The sequence below is a fragment of the Pleurodeles waltl genome, chromosome 3_2 (genome assembly GCF_031143425.1).
Source record: "Pleurodeles waltl isolate 20211129_DDA chromosome 3_2, aPleWal1.hap1.20221129, whole genome shotgun sequence".
Taxonomy (NCBI): domain Eukaryota; kingdom Metazoa; phylum Chordata; class Amphibia; order Caudata; family Salamandridae; genus Pleurodeles; species Pleurodeles waltl.
This window is the reverse complement of record NC_090441.1, coordinates 24888297-24902493: the sequence shown is the minus strand read 5'-3', so window position 1 is coordinate 24902493 and position 14197 is coordinate 24888297. Positions and strand designations below refer to the sequence as shown.

Genomic DNA, 14197 nt, shown 5'->3' with positions numbered 1-14197 from the left:
CTTTAGAGTTCCAGCTGGAAGCCCTGAAATGGACTGGGCAAAGGAATTGGGCGAAGCTAGTGGTCTGGATACCTCTAATGATGTGCCATGCCTTCTCCCCCTACCGTGGCTACAGAGGTATGCTATGGTTGTAGAAGGGCGTCGGAGGTCATCGGCCCTGAGCTAGCTTCTGTGGCTGTCAGAATTAACCTCCTGACTGAGGTGCTTCATCACCTCATTTTAATGAAGCCCTCACTGATGTCCTACTGGGTACCTGGTCCAGACCCAGCACATGGCTCCTGTAAATAGGACAATCACCTGCCGCCATCGGCCTGCACCAAACGACCCTAAATTTCTAACCCAATACCTTGTGCCTGAGAGTCTTGTCATCCAGGCGTCTTCATTGGGCGCATTCCCTTCCGCACCCCCTGATAGGGAATCAAAGAGAATGGATGAACTGGGGAAGAAAATGGTCTCTTCCTCCAGTCTGGTATTGCGCTCTATGAACACCGCATGCCTTTTGGGCCATTAATCCCATAATGGGATGCAGGTGGTGTGGTGCTGCAGGTCCTGGAGGAGGTCCAGGTCATTCTCTCCCAAGCCATTGCTGACAGGAGAGATGCAGCCAAGTTCACCATACTTTGTGGGCTGGACGCGACCGAATCACTGGGCAGATCAGTTGCGTCAACAGTGGCCTTACAACCCCACGTCTGGTAGAAGACATCTGGCTTTTCGGGGGATGTCCAGCAATCCCTGATGGACCTGACCTATGATGGCTCACATCTCTTCGGAGACAAAGCAGCCTTGGTGCTTGAGCACTTTGAGTCCCAGGCTGTGGCTCAGTCCCTTGGTCTTGCAGCTGCTCCTTGCCCCCACAGTCCTATTTTCGCCCCTTTAGTGACTACTGAAGGGACGCCCAACCACATCCATTCCACTCCAGCTACCGAGCCATGCATGCTGCACAGCCTCTGCATGGCTGCGGACGTGGGATCCCACGTGCTTGTACATCAGGAGCCAGCGGTCCGCCCAGTCCACCACCACCCCTGCTGCAACCTCCAAGCCTTCCTACTCCGTCAGTCCATCCCGGTCCAGTTGGAGGCGTGATCCGGCCACTATCCTAAGATCGCATGACGGAGAATCATTTGGCATTTCCCCAAGAGGAGGTTACGGCTCTCTTGGCCAAGGGAGCCATAGAGAGGGTCCCTATGCCAGAAGTAGGTTGTGGTTGTTATTCCCACTACTTTCTGGTGCCCAAAAAGGACAAGGGCCTTTTTTCCTATCCTACACCTCTGGGCCCTCAATCTTCTCCTCAGAAAGGAGAAGTTGAAAATGCTCACTCTAGCTCAGGTCCCTTCTGCCATGGACCCTGGAGACTGGATGGTAGCGTTGGACTTGCAGGATGCCTAGTTTCATATTCTCATCCTGCCTGCCCACAGATGTTACTTGCAGTTTGTGGTAGGTCACAAGCACTTTTAGTGCTCCCCTACGGCCTTAACAGCGCCCCTCGAATGTTCACAAAAGGGATGGCGGTGGTCGCAGCTTCTCTGTGCAGGCTAGGGATTTCAGTCTTCCCTTACCTCTACGACTGCCTGTTGAAGGCAAGCTTGTCCCCGGCTGTCGTCTCCCACCTCCACACTACGGCGAACCTCCTGCATTCGCTGGGGTTCACTATAAACATGCTGAAGACACACTTGACTCCCTTTCAGGTGCTCCTTTTCATCAGAGCTGTTCTGGACACAGTGTAGTTTCGGGCCTATCCTCCTGAAAAGCGAGTCCAGGATATTCAGGCTATGATACAGATATTTCGACCTCTATCCTGGGTTTCAGTGAGAATGACTCTGAGGCTGCTGGGCCTCATAGCTTGCTGAATCCTGCTGGTGACACATGCCAGATGGGCATTTGCAGCTCTGCAGTGGGACCTGAAGTTCCAGTAGGCACAACATCAGAGGAATCTCTCCGACATGGTCCAGATCTTGGAAGGGACTGCGCTAGATCTGCAGTGTTGGCTTTCGAATTAAGATTAGGTCAGAGGCAGATCCCTCTCCCATCCCCAACCAGATTTCACAGTAGTGACAGATGTGTCACTCCTGGGATGGGGAGGCCACATGGGGAAGGCAGAGATCAGAGGCGTCTGGTCTCTGGCGGAGTCCGGTCTCCAAATCAACCTTCTGGAGCTCAGGGCAATAAGGCTTGTATTGAAAGCATTCCTTCCCTCTCTCCAAGGGAAAGTAGCGCAGGTGTTCACGGCAACACCACCGCCATGTGATACTGCAGCAAGCAGGGCAGAGTGGGTTGTGGCCTCTTTGTCAAGAGGCTCTGAGTCTCTGGACATGTTTGGAATGTCAGGGCATTTCCATGGTGGTTCAACATCTGGTGGGCTCTCAGAATGCCAGAGCAGACAAACTCAGCCGTTGATACATGGTCGATCACGAATGGCGTCTCCATGCAGAGGTTGCGAAAGGTCTTTTTCAGCAGTCGGGAGAGCCTTGGTTAGATCTGTTCGCATACGCAGAGAACAAGCAATGTCAGCTGTTTTGTGCATTGGAGTTTGCAAGGCAGCACTCGCTTGGATATGCTTTTCGTCTCGAGTGGAACTCAGGCCTCCTTTACACCTTCCCACCAATAATGCTTCTACACTGAGTTCTGAAGATGATCAAAAATGACCAGGCCCAAGTAATCCTGGTGGCCCTGGACTGGGCACGAAGAGTATGGAATCCCGAGCTTCTGAGCATGGCCATCGATTCTCCTATCAGACTGCCCCTTCGGGAAGATCTTCTGTTGCAGCAACAGGGGACAGTTCTCCACCCAAACATGTCCAGTCTCCCCCTTCTTGCTTGGAGATTGTGCGGTGGCAGTTGACAGCTTTCAACCTTCCACCTGAGTCTGGAATGTTATCTTGGCAGCCAGGCATCCCTCTACCAAAACGGTATACGCCTTTCGGAAGAAATTTGTGGCATGGTGTGCCAACAAATCTGTTCTAATTTCTGCACCTCTGTTTGAGGTTCTGCTGGCGTGGAAAGTTGTGAAAAGAAACTGACGTCAGCAACCTCAGTGTCATCACGGTGACCACGACGCCAGTGACGCTTGCGGAGTTGACCGACTCCACCTGACAGGGTGCAAGGGTATTGCTCGAAGAAAAATCCCCAGATCCAGTCTGATGCCTGGGGGAAATTCTAAGGTAAGGAATCTGAAACTAGAATATGCCTCTATTAGATAATTAGTCTCTGAAGGTAAGGAACTTGTTCTACAGGTATAACAAAAATAACAATGACAAAAAACTGTTGCTGAATATTCAAACACTTATGTGAGGTTTAAGGTATAACATTTCCAACTTTATCCACCTTACTGACAGAGGTGAGAGTCCGCTTTTCTATTCAGAGGTCAATAAATCCATATCTCAGGTCAAGAACTGGTTCACCTCTGTGTCATTTCGTGCCCTTACTCTATTCATGCTAGGCATCATATTCGAAATATTATCTTACCGGGTGTCGTAGAAACATTGCTTAACCCGGGAAACTCAAGGGAGCGTCATTCTGTTGTCATACTCTGAGGAGACAAATGAAACATATCACACAGACGTTGTAGTTAGAAACAACTTATGTAATTTATGTATCTTGTGCTGATATCCAAACTTCTTATTGAGAGATTCTCAATACAACAGAATTACTTATTTGCCTTAATTAGCTCAATAGATCCAATGTTGCTGATGATGTCTCCTCGTTTATGCAGTCCTGTTTCTGCCACAAGTATTAAACTCGCACCAAATCCACCCATTCACAGTCTACCTTATAAGTTGAGACTGGAAACCACCCCAATTTTAAAAAGACCTGAGGCCCCAAACTTACTACTCCAAGAGCCAGACGCCACTGGAATTACTGTGGTGGTTTTCCCTCCACCAATAGCATCCTACACTCTGGCAGCCACTTTTGCGTGGTAGGCCAGATATTGTGCGAGGAGGCATTACAGCGTCACTACGCAATTAACTCTACACAAATAGCATAACGCGGCGTCCATCCTAGGAACGTATTTAAACATTGTTCTACAATGAACTAGATGAAGAAGGAAACTTTGGGTCAACACACAGCAGCAATCTTGGGAGTGCCTTTAGACACTATAATGTGATGAACTTATAAGAAGGAATGGAGGAAACTCTCTATTTATATATACAGTGAAAGATGGGTTATTGTACCTAACATGGGATTGTTTCCTAAACCTGCAGACAGTCTCAGTCAGTTTAGTATTTTTCATCCCAGAGCATTTAGGGAGAATCTTCGGATTGGCCAGTTCTTAAGGGCACATCAGTAACCGACTTTGACCAGGAAGCACTTACTCTGTCATGGAAATTGAAAGATTGTGGTTACCCTTCTCGATCTGTGTCTAATGCATACAAAAAGGACATGTAAAAACAATAGGGAGACCCTTCTTGAGGAGAAAAAATGGAAAGAAACCAACCAATGGATCTGTTTCACGACTTACAGCACCATGTTGAATCAGATCAAAAAGATGGTGATTAGACATTGGAAAATCCTTAATAGTAATGGACTAAGTCTTGCACCACCTTTGTTCTCCTTTTAGGAGTAAAAACATTAAAGATGAACTAGTCCAAAGTCGACCTAGATCTAAAAAAACAAGGAGCATAACAATACTCTGGATAAAGACCTGATAAAGAGTCACTTCCCCTGCAGGGGGTGCAGTGTGTGTAGATTCACTACTGCCACTAAGGAGGTGTACCTAGGATTAACCACTCATAAGTAAAGTTTCCTTCATTTAGGTCATTGCAGAACAATGATTAAACATACTCCTAAGATGTTGGCCCCCTTGCGCTACACACATAGCTTCAATTGCGTAGCGATGCTGTAATGCGTCCTTGCACAGCGTCTGGCCATCCAAGTAAAGGTGGCTGCCCGGGTGCAGGATGCTATTGGCAGAGTGAATACCACAGTAATTCCGGTGGCGCCTGGCTCCTGGAGTAGTAAGTTTGGGGTTCCAGCTTTTAACATTGAAAATGCTATACCTTATTGTGCTATCTTGTGATGAAGGTGGAACAAAGGGCATGGCATGCCTGCCGCTGGGTGAACCTGGGGTTTTAAGAATGTTGTGATTAAAATGACAGGAGTTGGGAATCTGGTGGAGTGAAGGCTGGGCATTGAGCTAGTTGGGGCAATTAAGGTGTACTTGTAATGAACAAGATACTTGAAAAATTATTTTGTGGTGAGAAGTACATCCTTTCAACACTCATGAAGAGCAGAAATGGCTACGCGATCGTCACCTCAACAGTGCTAGAAATATATTAGCGGATTGTGTATTTTGCATGTGTTGTAAAGACTTTTCTGTAGCAGCGGCTCCTCCACAGTTGCGGAGGAGCGTTGCCTCACTGGCTCAGAGCCAGCAGCTGAAAAATAAAGCAATATTTTATTATTCAGCTGCTGGTTGAGCCAGTGTGTGCAGGGAGGGGTGGGGCCAGGCCGCTGGAGGGGGTACGAGGAGTGGAATAGTGGTGTGCACTTAACTGAGCAACTCAGTTTGGTTGGCTGTTCTAGGCTGATGAAACAGACATGCGCAATTAGGTTTCTCCGACCCAGCTTTATTGCACAGTCGGTTTGGAGAAACTGCACAGACTCCCTGTGCCTGGGTGAGCGATAAACCAGCCCACTCAGGCCAATCCCTGCCCTGCTGTCATGCTTCGTAATAGCACGAGAGCATCACAAGGATTGCACAGGGAGTCTTGGATGCTGTCCCAGGGACTGCTAGGACCAGGAAGTAGAGGAGCGTGAGGCGGCTGGAGGGGAGGGATCCATGTGGCCCCCCCAAACATTTTTTAGTAGGTAGCCCCAGGGAGGTGGTGGTTCCCAGGGCCCAGTGGGGAAGGTCCATGCAGCCCTCCCCTAACTATTTTAAATTTGTTGCACCGGGGAGGTGGTGGTCCCTGGGGCCTGGTGGGTCTAGGAGGTCCCCCTATCTTTAATTATGTAGCCCTTGGGAGGTGGTGGTCCCTGGGGCCCGGGTGGGTGTGGGGTTCTGCGCAACCACCCTAAACAATTATCTTATATAGCCATGAGGGAGGTGGTGGTCCCTGGGACCAAGGGGGTTGCCTCAGGGAGGTGTTGATCCCTGGGCTCCAGGGGAGGTCTGTGTGACCCCCCAACATTTTTTACTAGGTACCCCTGGGGAGGTGGTGGTCTGGGGGGAGGGATCCAAGTGGCCCTCATATATATAAATATATATGATGTTCCCCCCTTTAAGGCCAACCCTCGCTGCACCCGGCCAAAGGGCATGTGTGGGGTTTGTGTGTTTGTAGGGGTTGGTCCCAGGCCCTGGCCTCAGGCCAAGGTCTTCAGGCAACTCCCACCGCACACAGCAGGGTGGTGATAAGGGGTTGGCGGCCAGGCCCTGCGACCAACCCCTGTCGCACCCCTGCCTTGCACATTTTTCCCTTAGTTTTACTGCAAGCATTACATTGATTTTATCAGTGATGTTATCTAAGATGTTATGAGTATTGTAATATGTGGGGTAATTAGCAGTGCATGGCAATGGTGCGAGTGAAAGAACTCGAACTATAACAGCTAAATTTTTAAGATTTGTATGTTTAAAATGTGAGCTCAACTATAATGTCCTTGTAACCTTTGTTTTTTTAAGTGAAATAAATATATATACACATATACATACCTAAACGCCAAACATGGACGGTGACCGCCAGCCTGTACCTGACTGTCAGTGGCGCCTTCTCCTCATGTCTTGCCACATTGGTGCGTTAAATTAAAACAAACTCCCTGCAAACTCCTGAAAGGACAGCAGGCACTCGGGGCACTTGAAAAATATATATTGCAGCTCATGACAAAAGAAAAGACGCATTGCGGCAGGAAAACCTGACTTTGTCAATATGTCATTTTGCCAGCAACACATAGTAACATGATCATGAGGTCACAGTAGGCGTAGAAGAAAGCCTTAATGTTGAAACATTAAATATTTAAATTATGATTTTTAACTTGACGACACTCGTATATTTTAGCACTTGCAATTACATATATTTAGTCAGCCCAGTAATAAAATGCGGTAACCACATTCCGCTGTGCTGGTGTCCCCAACATTACAAAAAAGGATCATGATAGGTTGGAAAACATCCCACTGTTCTGTTACAAAATACTCTTGAATGGCATCAATGTATTAGCCCCAGTGGGAACAACTTAAACACTTCCTCCAGCACCCAAGTAGTCATTTCTGCTAGTGAAAAACATAAACAAAATCACAAATCAGGAATCAAAACCTTAAAATCTAAATTCTAAATCTCCCTCGCCCCAGTGGGCCGGAACTCCTAGTCCACCTAGATGACAATTTAATCAGCATAACCTGTAATGTTGGTATTCTGCCTCATGAAAAGCATGGCCCTGCCTTGGATAGATATAATTGATCTCCGTGTTCATCCCCAGAGGGAATCCACCTGGAACAGTGTCTGCAAAGTAAATCAAAAACATGCATTAACAGTGATACACATATTAAACTATTTTACAATGATCACTTGTTTCCAAATACACATTCACCAACATCTCCTCATCACAATTAAGACCTCCTGGTTCCTTACTGTGGAAGGCAATAATGTATCTTGGCTTCATCATCCTAAAATGCTCCTCCCTTTTGCCTTCTCTCATATTCTTGGGGACCGCATGTATCGCACTATATTTCAACTCCTGTTCATTACCTTTATGTGAAGCATGAAAGTGTCTAGCCAGTGGGTATGCTGTGTTTAGGTTCCTGTTGGCTTAAAGATGTTGTAAAATTCTCATGTGTACTGGTAAAGTTGTACTACCCACATAAAGTTTTGTACAAGGACATTTTAAAGTAAAACCACATATTCACTGTTCACGTGTAGTGCCCTCTGATCTTGTATGTCCCTTTTCCAAACATTTCCACTGTGGTCATAGTTTCTCCATTCTTACACGCTTCACACCTCAAGCATTTTACAAAACCTGCTTGTGGTTTTAACCAGGAACCTCTAACCTCCCTCACATCACTCCTTACAAGGGAGTCCCTAACACATCTGGTTTTCCTATAAGTGATCAGTGGTCTTCTCGGTAGATCCTCCCCAATTACTGCATCACTTATCAGGAGATGCCAGTGCTTTCACAGTGCAGCACTCACTAAACTGTGATCTGTTTTATAAGTTGTTATAAACAATATATTGTTGACAGCAATTTGTCCCTTTCTTCTTGTTGGACCTTCCTGCGTGCCTTTTTCTAAGTTAACTCACTATTACCTCTACTCCTGAATCGTACTACCATATCCTCCTATGCTGTTCGAAAACCTTCCGGTTGATTACAGATTCTCCTAGCTCTTAGTAATTCTCTATACGGTTTGCTCTCCTCTAGTGGTATTGGGAGGAAACTATTGCCATGCTAATTACTATTTCCTGCTGTTTTTCTGAATAGTTCCATTAATATTTTACCCCCCCAACCCCATGACTAGTTATACATACAAAAATGTCTCCGTACTATCACAAATGTAGCTAGTGAATTTGAGATTCAAATCATTTTCATTAACCTCTGCCACAAACCTATGGGCTTACTCCATGTCTCCCCTCCATATCACAAAGATGTAATCTGTGAATTACACCCATAGGATTATGTTTTCACTGTATCTGTCCAAAGGGGGGCTGCTGAGCTCCTGTTCCTCCCACCATCCCATGTGCACATCTGCATAACTTGTGCCGAACAGGTGCCCATCGCAGTTCCCCTCTGCTGTTGAGAGATATCATATTTAAAGAAGATGATGTTATACTTGAGGTACCACTCAATCATAATGAGAAGCTTCTTGGTATGCTTAAAAAATCTGGTAGGTCTGGGTCTCAGAAAATACTCAACAACCTTTAGACCATCCTTGTGATGTACACCCATATAGAGTGAGACTATATCCAAGGTCACAAGCATATCATTTTTAAGTGCCCGAGCGCCTTCTGTCCTAGGAGTTTTAAGGAAATACCTTTTAGAATGTACATATGTATTTTAAAAGATAGCAGTTAGACTTGGCATTTGTTGTAGATAAAACTTTAATCTATCTGTGGATGCTGGAAATGAAAAGGAGTGAATCTGGATTCTACGAAAGGTGTCTCAAATGTAAATGACAGCCAGATAATGTAGTGTTTGGTTCACCTGTATCTTGTTTTGTGTTTGCTTTTTGTGAAGGTAGTTAATAAAAACTCCTTTTTAAAATCCTACTCTGAGTTATAAATATTTTTGTTTAAGGTTTTTCCTTGATATTGCGTCAGATTGCCCAGCTAGTGAAACTGTAAACCACAGTTTGTCCTTTATCAGTGATGGAAATGTTCTAGCTTTACACCGATTGCTGTGGAACAATCAGGAGAAGATTGGCCAATATCTCTCCAGCAACAGGTAGGACACTTTCCTTTCCTTGGTATTTACAAATAATTAGAGAATGAAAATCTAGGGTTTGTAATATTGCTTACTTTTTTCAGAAGGTTTTCTTGTCAAGTTAGTTTTACTCAACATGCAAGCTGCATCATTTGTAATATTTGTATTAATAGATCGAGGAAGTCTGTATGATACTCATTTTTCATTCTTTGAACTCTTCAAATAACACTTTTTGTTCTGGGTTTGCATGTGGAATGCAAATAAAGACATGCTCTATTTTTATTCTAACTCATATAATTTTTATATCAACATACTTGGCAAGCATTTATCAATGGGTCAAAAGAACAATATATAAATTATTTATTTTAATAAATATCCTATTTTAGGGATCATAAGGCAGTGGGGAGGAGACCCTTTGACAAAATGGCTACGCTTCTTGCATACCTGGGGCCTCCAGAGCACAAACCGGTGGCAGACACCCACTGGTCAAGCCTGAATCTCACCAGCTCAAAGTTTGAGGAATTCATGACAAGGTAATTTTCTTGAAGATATAATGGTAATCTTAGTGTACTAAACTGTGAGTGCATCAGATAGGTGTGCATGCCTTCTCAAGAGTAAAGAAATCGCTATGCAATTATCTTTCAATATTTAGCAACTTTAAAAGTACAGTACAAATTTGCAGATATTAAATTAACTTTTCTTTATTTGTTATTTTTTTCATTAATGTAACATTTACAAATGGAACAATAGAAGCATTAATTTTGACTCTGAACTATATCTTCCAAACCCAAACTAAAATCCCTCTTAGAAGAAGTATCTCCAAAATAAATTGCTTGGTGGGAAAGGGCAAAAAAAAAGTCAAGCTGGTGTAGCTTGGTAATCGTGTGGGCAGTATACTAACGTTCTGTATATTACTAGATATACAGCAATGCAGTGCCTTCTAAACACAAGCAAGATTTATTTATGTTTCGTTGTTAAAAAAATATATATTTTAATTTCATCGCTATTTATTAGTTCTTCTTTGTCTCATTTCATTGATTACATCTATTTTTTTATTTTTTTATTACTTCTACATCCATGGATTGTGTTGTGGTTTCTTTCACAACCCGTATGTATTTGGAGTGTGAGATCTTCATCGGGGGACTTTTTTTTTAACAAGTGTGAAGTAAAACTAATAGGCATTTTAAGACAAATGGACAGTGAGTGAACAAATTAATATTGTGCACAATCCAAACCTCAATAAGGAAAAATTGTGAAAATTGATGCCCCATTTGCACGATTTCACTCAGGTGCTATGCGCCTTAATAGATCATTCACCCACTTAATTACTGTATTCCTGATTAGATTTCAAACTAATTTTCAACAGTTTCAAACGGTTGATCTCTTCTCTCATATGGAAGGAGAAGACGTCCAGAATCTCATTAAACAACCTCAGATTAAGTAAACACATGGGTTATATGAACATCCCACCTTTCTTCCTTTATCAAATGGCTTACCTATGTGGGCATTAAAGGTCTTTTCTCCTTGACCGAATGCCCATTCCACTGGTCTCGCCAAGCATTGAAAGAAGACTATTTTTCAGTGTGGAACGACTTCTGGATTCACATACTCAGTCAACCTAATCCTTACTGGATCCTTGAAACAAGATGGTGTCTTTCTTACTGATTTCTCTTTCATCTCAAGGAGGAGTCATGATGTTCTTGAGATAATTAGCCTCTTGTGAACAACATCCCAGGTCTCAACAGCCCATGCATTCCTCTGGAGCGCACTTTTCTAAGGTTACACACCAAATAACCACCTTTTTGGGGGCATGACTGAGGGTCTACATGGACTGTCCAATGACATGCACCCTCTAGCTCTGCTGGCTGTCCATCCTACCAGCCTTCGATCTTGGGTGCTATCTAGGAGTGAGCAAAACCAAGTATTCTCCTTATTGTTTTGACTGTTCCCCACAGTGTTTCCTGTACTGGCTGGCTTCAAATGAGAAAAGAGAGTGACTGAATATGGATCGGGATTTTGACTATCCGTTTGTTCTAGAATGTTGCCATTTGGCTGGTGTGAGCTCTCAACGAATGAGGCGTTGCATACTCACATTTTAGAGCAATCCTTTGACTTCCAGTGCTAGACTTTATACTTATTCAGATGGATTATTTGAATTCTAGGAATTTCCTTTTCATTAGAAAAGTGTATTATTTCCGGGAGTCATTTGCAAAGCATAGATCAACTACTGCTAATGATACAACTTTCAGGAGTGCTTTCCAAATGACATAGCATTATTTCTGTTCAGTGACCACATATCTGGAACAAATAACTTCTGTGGCTCTGTCAGTCCCTTGTCTCTCATGGAAAGCAGTAGAAATCTCAAAACCTAGTGATTACGATTTTTACTAATAGAAGTGAACAGTGTCATGAGTCATTTAGGAAAGTTATGTGTGCTATGTACTTTTTCCATGTAATTGTTCATTTAGCGGACATGGTTCCTCTGCCTTTAGAGATTGGCGCCATCTATTCTTCCCAGATAACAGCTATAATCTCTTCGGCTTGGCTTTTATCCTGGAGTGTGAATACATTTGAAACACAGTTGTTAGGGATGCAAATATAAACATAATAAATAATCATGATTTGAACCTGTATGAAAAGGATGATTCAGTGCTTACACTGATATACTCTGAAAATTGTTGTCACATGCTGGTATTCTTGTACAGCCAGCTTGGCCCTTGCCACCCCTTAGTTATTGAATTGATTAATAGTAACATCTGTTATTTAAAAGAAGTGTGACTGACAAAAATGTGGTAGCAAGTGTTATAGAAAATAAAGCAGTTATTATTATTCTGTGTGTGTAAATGATTCCAATCATTTTGCATATTTCACAAGGTTCTAAATTGCCTGGTGGTGCTTTGTGTCCGTTGTGCCAGAAATAATTCTAGGTGTTGTTGGTACTGAACTCAAATTCTCTCACTGTAGCATGAGCACAGACAAACTCGGCGTTTCCCATTTCTCCTTCTTGATGAAACACTTGCTTTAATCAGCACCTAAGACATAAGTTGTAATTGGAATTTATGTTCATGTTGATCATCGTTGGGTCTCCTAGCAAACAATGTGATGCATGTGATAGCACATGTGTAGCAGATGTAATTGAACATTTTCTTGACACTTTTTAGTTTTCAGTCAAAGGCAGTGAAGTACTTTGCAAGTGCTTTCTTAAATAAATAAAGTCTAATATTGGCCATGTGACGGCAAGGGTGAACTTAAAAATCCCCATCCTCATCCATAAGTGCCTTCATAGATTGGCACCTAAATAGCTGTCTTATTGCTTGTCTGTCAGTTCATAGTGGGGCCCTTCGAATTTTAAGGGTGCCAAAAGGTGAATGCAAATTCCAGGATCGGCCGAAGAGTTGTCTCTGGCTTCATTTGCAGTAAAGCAGTTCCCTACTTTGAGTCAGGCAAGATTTTAAAATTTATGCTAACCGCTCTTGTGCTGTTAGTTCTAGCTTGTAATTTCCACTGCACCTAGATACAGTTTGGTCAAGAGTGTACATGCTACAAATAAATTATTGGAGCACAAAACATGTTTTGCATGCAGGATCATGAATACGATATCGGAATATCTAATAGACACACCTAGTTGCAAAATCCTTACCTTAAAATTCCCCCAGGCGTCAGTCTGGATCTGGAGAGTCTTCTTGATCAGTACCCTTGTGCTCTGTTAGGTGGCGTTGATCGGCTCTGCCTCCATCATCCGCGCCCGATATGACGTTGCAGGCGCGCTGATGTAATTTCTTTTCTTTCCGCTCCAGCCAGAGCTGATCCGAAGAAAGAGCTACCCCTCAGTCATTTTATGACAGGCCGATTTTTGACTTTTATCAAAGCTTTTTTGAGTAGGTTGCTATTCCCCCTACTTTCTGGTAGCCAGAAAAAACAAGGACCTCCACCTTATCCTAGACCTTAGGTCCATCAATCTCTTTCTCAAGAAGGAGAATTTCAAAATGCTCACTCTGGCTCAGTTTTATATGTCATGGATCCAGGAGACTGAATGGTAGTGTTGGACTTGCTGGAAGCTTATTTCCATATTCCTGTCATGCCACCTCACAGACGTTACTTGTGGTTCACGGTAGGCCACAAGCACTTTCAGTTCACTGTGGTCTCATTTGACCATACCAGTGCCCCTCTGGTGTTCTCCAAGATGATGGCGGTAGTCGCAGCTCAACTGCGCAGATCAGGGATTTCAGTCTTCCCCTATCTCGACGACTGGCTGTTGACGGCAGGCTCATCCCAGGCATTTGTCTCCCACCTTCAGACTACAGCAGACCTCCTGCATTCCCTGGGGTTTAATAGAAACATGCCAAAGTCATACCTGACTCTCTCTCAGATACTCCCTTCCATCTGAGCTGTTCTGGACACAGTGCAGTATCAGGCTTATCCTCCTGAGCGGCGAGTCCAGGATATTCATGCTATGACACCGATGTTTCAGCCTGTATCCTGGATTTCAATGAGAATTACCCTGAGGCTGCTGGGCCTCATGGCCTCTTGCATCCTGCTGATGACACATCACATGCCAGGTGGCATATGCGGGCTCTGCAGTGGAACCTGAAGTTCCAGTAGGCGCAGTATCAGGGGAATCTCTCCAACATTATCCAGATCTTGGAAGGAACTGCACAAGATCAGCATTGGTGGCTAACAAACCGCGAGTGGGTCAGAAGCAGAACCCTCTCCTTTCTCCAACCAGATCTGACAGTAATGACCGATGTGTCACTGAGTGGCCCCCTGAGAGAGGTAGAGATCATAGGCATCTGGTGTCCAGCTGAGTCTGAACTCCACTTCAGCCTGTTGGAGCTCCTGGCAATCCGACTAGTATT

General features: G+C 44.1%; 1 protein-coding gene across 8 annotated transcripts in view; it reads left to right on the top strand.

Annotated features, from left to right (window-relative positions):
- NF1 (neurofibromin 1) overlaps positions 1-14197 on the top strand; it is a 1379374-nt gene that overhangs the window by 809972 nt on the left and 555205 nt on the right. For all 8 annotated transcript variants that reach the window (XM_069226659.1, XM_069226655.1, XM_069226657.1 and 5 more), the window contains 2 exons: positions 9216-9362; positions 9728-9874. In XM_069226659.1, the coding sequence (XP_069082760.1) occupies positions 9216-9362; positions 9728-9874 (294 nt within the window). The remainder of the gene's footprint in view (positions 1-9215; positions 9363-9727; positions 9875-14197) is intronic.